Below are 9,865 nucleotides of genomic sequence, written 5' to 3'. Positions count from 1 at the left end.
TCCTGTTTTTTATTTATATGTCTGTGGTCCAACTGAGTTCAGATGGAGTGCTGTGTGTGTGTGTAGATGAGCTGGAGTCATGAGGCTGCGTTGCTCCGAGTGGTTTTAATCAGCAGCCCGTTAGGGGAGAATGGAAAACGTCTGACAGGGCTAAGAACCAAGTAAGTAAACATAACTTTGAACTCCGAAAGCTGGAAAGAAAGAAAGAAAGAAACTTAACCGAGGGAAATCTAGCCTTTCAGCTTGTTCAAAACCAGATGAATTCTCTTTGAGAGAAGGCATGCACATTTGCCGACAGGAAAAGGGCAATTTAAAAAGATCTGGAATGAAGGAAACGGTATTTTAAAAAGCAACAGAAGGGAGGGGGGAACCTACGAGGAAATCTGTGGTGCTTTTCAGCTGTACAAAGACACCTCATAATTTTTAACCTTTCGCTTTCACGAATGCAGTTGTTCAGCTGGAGTTTTGTAGGATAAACTTTCTTCCAAACGGTTAAGATTCCTTCTGCCACTAACTATTTCAGGATGTTTAAGTCTGCTCCTTCCCAACCCACACGACGTACGTACGTGTGACTTCTTTCTCTTTTCCTGCCTCCTCTCTTTTTGCACAGGTCAGGGACTGCTTCCTGAAGGGCCGTTTGTCATAGTCTGTTTTGCTTCGGAGACCTCGAACTTCTCGCCGGCTGATGCCATGGGAAAGCTCAAACCCAGAAGTGATGGAGAGCGCTTCTGTTTCCCGGCGGGCAAGTCACGTTTCTCCCTTTATTTCACGCTGGTGAACAGTAGCCACAGTGACTCTTCCTACAATGTGGAAACGGGACAACATTAGAAACCCAGGCTGGCCATGGCTTGCCGGCAGATTTTGCCGGGCCGGAGGTGGTGTCGACTTCGCCCGTTCCTGGTGGTGCTGGTGCTGGCTGCTTGCCTTTTCTACCAGACCCTGACACCCTTAAGGACGAGGAGATACATCTCACCAGTTGGCAATGGAGTTCCACCAGACAAAGTGGTTTCGGAGTTGGTACAGCACAGGAGGTACAAGGAGATCTCCACAAGGCAAGCCCATTGCTTCCTTCCTTCAAGCAATCTACAAGGACGGAAGGAGGTAAGAGAAGCTACAAGTACAGAATGAAAAACTGGCTAAGAAAACTGGAGGCACATTTCTGGCAGTCACAGCTAAAATTAACCTTCAAATAAGCAGAGGTGGATCTGCTTGCTAGCTAAGGTGCATCCTTGGCCCTGTTATATTGTCTAGATGAGGTTGTTCCAAAGTGATGACCCCCCCCCCTGGAGTGAGACTATGGGCAAATATGTCAGATTTGTTTTTCTCAGTTTTTCAATCTTAAGTTCAGGTCTCTGCATCAGTTTGCCTCAACAGCAAAAAGGTCCTCATAAAAGTTCATCAGTATCTTAATGTGAACTTTTCCTAATGTACACATTTGTACACAATTTTGCAAGCGCAACGTATTTTTGTAATGTTATATTCCCTAACATATCAATATTTATGCATACTGTACTCTAGCATGCTCATCTTTGTACTCGTGACTCGGCTGTGGAACGGCATCGCAAAATTCAGCGACTTGCACATTTTGAAGGAGGGCTGCGATCCAGTTTGCATATTGTTTCTGAAGTGCGAATTGGCAGCTTCACCTTTTGATGTGAACCGAATCGCATTTCTGCTCCATCCCTGCTGAAGCACGAAGAGCATGGTCAAAGGAATCGGTTCAGGAAAGTTGGGCGGGCTTACACAAAAAGGACATATAGAATGGGGAGAGACAGAGGGTACTTCTGAGATGGATGTTGACTGTGGGATGGGTTCTCCTCATGCATCCCGCAGCATCCGTACAACATCCTTGGGATCAAATGCTAGCTCATGTTTCTACATGTCCTATTTAATATAGATCACTCTTTCCAGGAGAATCTGATAAATCTGTTGCCAACCATTTCTGAATGACCCGTTTATGATATTAAGCCCCCACATCAAAGCACCTCGAGAGAGGGAGAAAGTGCAGTTGCCCAGTAGCAATCGTGGTACCCCAATCTCATTGGAAAATGTATGTGGTTCTGCATTATTTGCACTAAATGCATAACAAGAAACCCAAAGTCCTGTGAAACGGCAAAGGCAACGGTAACTCCAGGCACGTCCTGTAGATTTGCATTTATCTGTTATTATCCTACTTTGCTTCTTCCAAGACTTATGGCTTCAAATCATATAGAATATGTCAAAAAGAAACAGGGAGATGAAGGATGGGAGGAGAAGGATAGGATTGCGTATCAAATAGGATAAAGGAAGCAGGGAACAGTAGTGATCATAGAATGCATTGTGCTATCCTCTGGCCACAGGAAGTGGTCTACGTAATAATATCCCTGAGTGTTTACCAACCACTTTTCGTACATTTTAAACGCTTCCTCCATAATCATAGATCTACTATGATGGAGTTTGCTGGGTAGAGAATTTCCCCTTGACTCAGTAAATATATAGTTATTCCCATTCCAGGCCCAAGTGTGTTTGCTCAGAAATAATTGTGTTGAGTAGGCCTCACTGCCTTGCAAGTTCGTATAGGATTGTTGACTTAGCCTCCAGTAAACCCTATCCCGAAACCCTGCTTACGCCTCATTGCAATCCTTTGAACAGATTTGGATGGCTAGCACAGTGCTAAGCTGATTTGCTATGTACCCTCCAAACTGGCCCTCTCATTTCAGACTAAAAACAATTTGAATGTTCTGATTACGAGGACCTCCAAAATTTTGCTGCATCCTGGACTTTGTTGTTGCACATCAAGGTGTCTAAAAACTGGAAGCAGACTCCCAGGACTACTGAATTTTTTTCTCTCATCTGTATGCTGACCTATTACCTAAAAATATGATGCCGTCTTCAAAGTCCAAGCCATTTGATGCTGGCATGTTAGGGAGATTGGACTATTTTTCTTGCTTGGCTCATTGTGTTCTGGAACAGCTAACCTGACCTACAAGCATAACAGCAAAGGGTGGACAACCTCCAACCGTTCTCCAATGAAAATAGGTAAAGGTAAAGGTACCCCTGCCCGTACGGGCCAGTCGTGTCCGACTCTAGGGTTGTGCGCCCATCTCACTCAAGAGGCCGGGGGCCAGCGCTGTCCGGAGACACTTCCGGGTCACGTGGCCAGCGTGACAAGCTGCATCTGGCGAGCCAGCGTAGCACACGGAAACGCCGTTTACCTTCCCGCTGGTAAGCGGTCCCTATTTATCTACTTGCACCCGGGAGTGCTTTCGAACTGCTAGGTTGGCAGGCGCTGGGACCGAACAACGGGAGCGCACCCCGCTGCGGGGATTCGAACCGCCGACCTTTCGATCGGCAAGCCCTAGGCGCTGAGGCTTTTACCCACAGCGCCACCCGCGTCCCATCCAATGAAAATAGGGGTGACCTATTCCGTTGTTGCTGCTGCTGTATTTTATTTATACCCTGTCCATCTGACTGGGTTGCCCCAGCCACTTCAGGCAGCTTCCAACATACATAGAAACATAATAAAACATTAAATATTAAAAAAAACGTTCCCTATACAAGGCTGCCTTCAGATGTCTCCTAAGGTTGTATAGTCACTTATCTCCTTGGCTTGGAGGTCACGTAACTCCATACCCTCCAACATTTCTCCAGTGAAAATAGGGATGTCCTAAGGAAAAGTGGGATATTCCAGGATCAAATCAGAAACTGGGACGGCTTCTGTAAATCTGGGACTGTCCCTGGAAAATAGGGACTTGGAGGGTCTGAGGGTGGGATTGAGAAGAAGAGGGCTAAACCCAGTCCTCCTAAGTTTGTATCACCCACAATTCCTTTCTGTAGGCCCTAATGACCTGGAGTGAAGCGGTGTTCCATCGGCCTGAACTAGAGATTGTAGGGATGCGTGAAAATAATAGTGAGTGGTGCTCTGTATTTATGGTTCTCTCGGTGGTGGTGGTGGCAACTCTGGGGGGCTTCTTCTTCTTTGGCTATCACTTGTAGCCAAATAAGATTATCTTCCATAAACATGGTTTTAAAAGTGAGTCCGTAAGTGACTGTGGAGGCCAGTTCTGGATCCACACATCCTCCAGAGTGGGGACATAGGTAGGAGTTGATCACAGTGAGGGTTTGCCAAGCATGCCTTCCTCTTAGCGTGTTTCTTCCTTTCATCCTGAGTTCGAGTGTCTTCTAAACCCATGACACCTTTGGTAAAGGCTGTTCTCCAACTGGAGCACTCGCAGGCCAGTGTTTCCCAGTTGTTGGTATTTATACTACATTTTTTAAAAATTTGCCCTGAGAGAGTGTTTGAACCTCTTCTGTTGACCACCAGCATTACGCTTTTCATTTTAAAGTTCAGAATAGAGTTGTTGCTTTGGAAGATGATAATCAGGCATCCACACAACATGACCAGTCCAACAAAGTTGATGTTGAAGAATCATTGCTTCAACACTGCAAAGCAGTGTTGAGTGTCTGGTGGGCTTCCTGGTACACAATTGTTGAAATATCCTGAATGTGTGCAGTTATAGGAGATGGATTCCTGTCTATTTGACTGTTGAGAAAAAGAGTTATCGTGGATTAACACATTATCTACTCATTCAATACAGTGGTACCCCAGCTTACAAACACCTCGGGTTTCAAACACTTCGGGTTACAGACTCCGCTAACCCTTGGGTTAAGAACTTTGCCCCAAGATGAGAACAGAAATTGTGCGGCAGCAGCGGGAGGCCCCATTAGCTAAAGTGGTACCTCAGGTTAAGAACGGTTTCAGGTTAAGAACAGACCTCTGGAACGAATTAAGTTCGTAACCAGAGGTACGACTGTACACTGTTATCGCATCCTTCCTCAAAGGACCTTAGGGGGGCATACATGGTTTCTCCTCAGTTTTGCATGAAGAATGTGTGCTGGTTAGACTGACAAACACTGGGACTGGCCTAAAGTCTCCCAGCGAGCTTCATGGCTGGTCGAGAATTTGAACAAGGGTCTCCCAGGTCGAAGCCCAACACTATGCACAACACCACTTGGGTACTACAAGTTACCGGTAGTTTTCCTCCAGAGGAATAATATAGTTTTGGCAGAATGAAAGCTTGTTTACTACAGGGTGTGGTGTACATAACTGAGGTTTTCTGCACTGCTAGTTTGCTAGTCGGACAGCTATTTATACACACCGGCTAGTCTACACAGTTGGTGTATTTGTTCAAAAGCTCTTACATTGCATCTTGGACTCGGGGAGTTAACACAGCAGAGGAAAATTCTAATAGTGTGACCCTCTCATCCAGTAAACTTTTAAAAGTTGATCCACCCCATCCTCAGTGCAATGACCTAGCTTTATGATGACATTGCATGCTGTTAAATACTGGATTTTACACTTTTTTTCTTTCTTTGACAAGCTCCAGTACTCCAATGATCTACGAAACAGCGTTAGGAATTTTATGGAGTTAAGACACACAAGTCAAATGACAGGGCTTTTTTTCAAGTGACTTCCAAGGTTAATTAGCACAGTTTCTTGTCCCCAAATTGCCCTCATGAGTGCATGTAGAGATCGGCAGTATTTCAGAGCTGCGTGCAAGGCTGCTTTCAGGTTCATGAAATGATTTTCTGAAAAGCAACCATGACAGCAAAAAGACAAAACTTCGAGGGAACGATCCAGATTTAGGAATGTGCTTCCATCTTTTCCATTGGATTCAGAGGCTCTTAAGTGTGGCCAGAGAATATTCTATGTTTTTCACATCATAGTATTTGTTTATAGTTCCTTTGTGTGCCAGAAACAACCACTTGTCCTTGAGTTACCCACATTCCAGCTGTGCTGAAATATTTCAACCTTAGACATTTGTTTGATCATAGTTATGAAGTGAACAACCTCTTGTGGCTGTACGAGCTATTTTCCTGGTGACATTTGTTAGAAAATGTGCCGACGGCTCTTTCAATTAAATGTCCTCCAGAACATTTCTCATATTGCAAACAAATCTGTGTCATGACTATAAATAAAATAGTCTTGTCGCCCCTAATTATTGGGCAGCTTGCATCTAGAAATTGCTCAGTAATCCAGATATAGCTTCATCTAAGGGGTGGCTGATAATTCGGATCGGTGCTTTTTTCTGGGGGTACACAGGGGTATGCATACCCCTAAACATTTTGTTAATCTAAGTTTGGTCTCATTGAGGGGCAGTATTTCAATATGAGTGGGAAAATGAGAGTACCCCTAAACATTTCTTTAGGAAAAAAGAGCACTGATTCAAATACCCTTTTGCTGATTTCTTAGTAGCAGGTCTGAGTGTAATTTGATGACATAGTTGTAAGCAAGTATGGCCAAATAATGCATCTAGAATGTTCTTCTTTGATTGTTAGTATTTTATCACTTGTAGATTTTAAGACGCTTGACAAAAGTTTATCCCTTCTAATAATTTTGAACCCTTTTAGGGCAATATTCACACCTTAGCGCCGTGATGTTGAACCTGTGGCCCTGCAGACGTTGTTGAACTCACAACTTCCATCATCCCTGACCACATAAATGCATAAAGTTTCCAATATGTCCCAGTAGGGCTAGGCAGTGCTTTTTTCTGGAGGTACAGAGTACACAGTACTGTCACCTTCCCCCTCCCCTAGATAGATATAGATAGATAGATAGATAGATAGATAGATAGATAGATGATAGATAGATGATGATAGATAGATAGATGATAGATAGATAGATATAGATAGATGATAGATATAGATAGATAGATAGGCATTTAGAGTAACAACTAAAAAAGGAGAATACACTGGAGCTAGGAGAGATCCCTGTCTGAAATTCTGGAGAACCACTAGCTAGGTGGACTAATGATCTGACTCAGTTTACGGAAGTTTACGGAAACGATTCCACAATACACAACATGACAAGGAGGCAAAAGTTTGCCCTGGTGTGTATATTTAGGGACAAGGCCTGGCTTTGGTATTCGTCCTCTTTCCTGTTGCTGAAATATGAACTTCAATTACAGTAGGTAGTACATTCTTTGTGGCTAGCCCAGATTGACCCACACTCCTGTGGGAACTGCAATCAACCTAAAATAGGGACAGCTGAATGGAGGACCAGTTTAGAGTCAGCTGAACTGAATATTTGTAGCTGTGCAAGTTCTGAGCATTCAGAAGAATGGCCGATCTCATTGTTTTAAAAGTTGGACGAAATCTATGCAGTTCTCACAGCAAATTTATTTATATTTGCCTTCGGACTTCAAAGCAGTGCTTGACCACAAGGCAACTAAGGGAGGAGAGAGGTTGGAAATTTAATTATTTACTACATTCATATGTATTTTTTTATTCTATTAAATGTATTTACCGCTCCTCCTCAAAAGATCTCAGGGTGGTTCACAGAACAAAATGCAAGATAAAACGCAAGTCAATAATTAAACAAAAACAACAAAACAATAACCCCCCCCTTCCCGCATACACATTTAAAAGCCTAAAAAAAGAGTAGCCACATTTAAAGGACGCGGGTGGCGCTGTGGGTTAAACCACAGAGCCTAGGACTTGCCGATCAGAAGGTCGGCGGTTCGAATCCCCGCAACGGGGTGAGCTCCCGTTGCTCGGTCCCTGCTCCTGCCAATCTAGCAGTTCGAAAGCACATCAAAGTGCAAGCAGATAAATAGGTACCGCTCAGGTGGGAAGGTAAATGGTGTTTCTGTGCGCTGCTCTGGTTTCCCCAGAAGCGGCTTAGTCATGCTGGCCACATGACCCGGAAGCTGTACGCTGGCTCCCTCGGCCAAGAAAGCGGGATGAGGGCCGCAACCCCAGAGTCGGTCGCGACTGTACCTAATGGTCAGGGGTCCCTAGGAGTCAAATACCACCGGTACATCATTTTCATGGGGGGGGGGGGGAAATCAGCATATAACATGCCGTAAATTTCAGGTCTGTTTTCCATTACCTTTCTGTGCAAGCATTAAATCCAGTACCACTCAATTTATAATCTGCATAAAACAACTCATACATGAACAATGGTCCACATCTTCCTTTTGGAATATATATGTCAAATTATTAAGCAAAAGGAGTTTGTGTTTAGCACTATCTTTCCACCCAACACGCAAAGTTCTGTCGACTAATCACATAAGCCATTCAGCCCACTCTTGTGTGCTACGATGCCAACAGTCAAAGCATATCTCCCTGATTTAGGGGCCTGCCCTATATTTAGAGTAGCATTCCAGCCATCGCAGTTCAAATCCTCCTCCTTCCTGAACAAAAATACTAGTGATATAAAAAGCCAACAAATGTTTAAATAGCCTCCAGAGAAGGAAAAGAGAAAGATAGAGGAAATTAGTTTCTTTCTAGCAATGTAGGAAGCACTCAAGCATTCTGGGTCGCCATATTTCAAAAAGTTAAAACCAGGACACCCCAAAAGTTGTTGAGCTGTTTTTAGGAAGACCTCAAAATTGCTGAACATTTTTTTATGGAAAACCCAGAAGTTGCTGAGCTTTCTTTTTTTAAGGCAAAAATGCGATTTTGCAATTGACTTGCCTAAGATCCAGGGCAAAGCGCCACCTTTCAGAAATCCTCCCTGGGTGTCAATTCTGCCTTCGAAATCCTGGCAATGTCCTAGACATATAGCAGCCCTAAATAAACCATATCCCAATACAGTGGTGCCCCGCAAGACGAAATTAATTCGTTCCGCAAGTTTTGTCGTCTAGCGAATTTTTCGTCTTGCGAATTATTATTTAGACAAAGGAAACAAAGTCGCGAGACGTTTTCATCTTGCGAAGCAAGCCCATAGGGAAATTCGTCTTGCGAGGCAACTCGCAAATGGAAAAACCTTTCGTCTAGTGATTTTTTTGTCTTGCGAGGCATTCGTCTTGCGAGGTACCACTGTAAAACATGTTGGAGGGGTGTGGACAACTGGAGGAGCTCCATATGATAATACAAAGAAGTGTGTTTCAGAAATGTACATTGGGGGTGTTGTTGGCAGCTGATTTGCATGTTCAGACCCAGAGACCTCCCCCTTCAATAAACACACAATTGACTCAAATTATAGTTTTGGTTTTTGGCAGAATTTAGGCCACAACTTTATTGATTACAGAAAGTGAGTGGTTGCAAAGGCTCTGGTTCGACTAGCTCCCTGCCATGCAGGTAGCGCTGACCCAGAGCTCCATCATAGGTCAGCCTATGGTTTTATATTTTGATTTTCCTGTAAACTGCCCTGAGACCTCCGGATATAGGGTAGTATATAAATTCTAATAATAATAATAATAATAATATCCAGTGAGGAAAGCACTTTGTCTTTTCAACTTATTTTTTAATGCAAGGCCTCTGGCTGGCCTCTGGTGCTCTCTTTAGCTTGCATAACTTCGAAGCTATTTCTGTTTAAATATGAAATTCGCTCAGGAACTTGTTCATAATTGCTGTCCTATTGGCCAAAAAATATTTATTTTATTTTATTTTTTAACATTCTGAAAGCTAGAAGGGAAGGAGCAGAGCTCATTCTTTAGAACTCTCTTGGCATAAAATGTAATTTTAGTAATCCTGCCTCATCTATGTCTGACTTTGATTAGAAACACAATCCACGAAGGGGGGTGGGAATCCACACTGGAACAGAAACCCCATGAAGCTGGCCTCCTCTACTTGGATTCATTCAACCCGCCCACATTCGAAATAAGAGAGCGGGTTACATAACCTGGCTGCTTAGGAAGGGCCATTGACTTAACTGCATCACATCACATCTGTGCTCTTTGATTTGCATCACACTTCCCCAGTCTCAATCCTTCTTGCAGGACCGTTGCAGAAGCCGAGTGGGAAGGACTTATGGTTCTCGCAGCTGATGAACAATCATGCACTTTTGCAATGGGGAGCAGAGAAGCAGTAATGCTGCATTTAACTGTGGTTAGGTTGGATGTGAGGGAGAGCCAGCCGTCGCTACAACACGATGCGGGTG

General features: G+C 43.8%; 1 protein-coding gene across 3 annotated transcripts in view; it reads left to right on the top strand.

Moving 5' to 3' along the window:
- Positions 1-9,865, top strand: part of CPED1 (cadherin like and PC-esterase domain containing 1) — a 131,502-nt gene continuing 121,637 nt past the window's right edge. The window contains exons 1-2 of one of the 3 annotated variants that reach the window (XM_077935863.1): positions 1-161; positions 611-1,101. In XM_077935863.1, the coding sequence (XP_077791989.1) occupies positions 844-1,101 (258 nt within the window). In that variant the 5' untranslated portion in view covers positions 1-161; positions 611-843. Of the gene's footprint in view, positions 162-215; positions 338-610; positions 1,102-9,865 lie in introns of those variants that run through there. The other 2 variants (XM_077935861.1, XM_077935862.1) reach the window with 2 other exon arrangements.

Source organism: Podarcis muralis, chromosome 10 (genome assembly GCF_964188315.1).
Source record: "Podarcis muralis chromosome 10, rPodMur119.hap1.1, whole genome shotgun sequence".
Lineage (NCBI taxonomy): Eukaryota > Metazoa > Chordata > Lepidosauria > Squamata > Lacertidae > Podarcis > Podarcis muralis.
The sequence above is the reverse complement of the archived record's forward strand: the minus strand, read 5'-3'. Positions and strand labels throughout refer to the sequence as shown.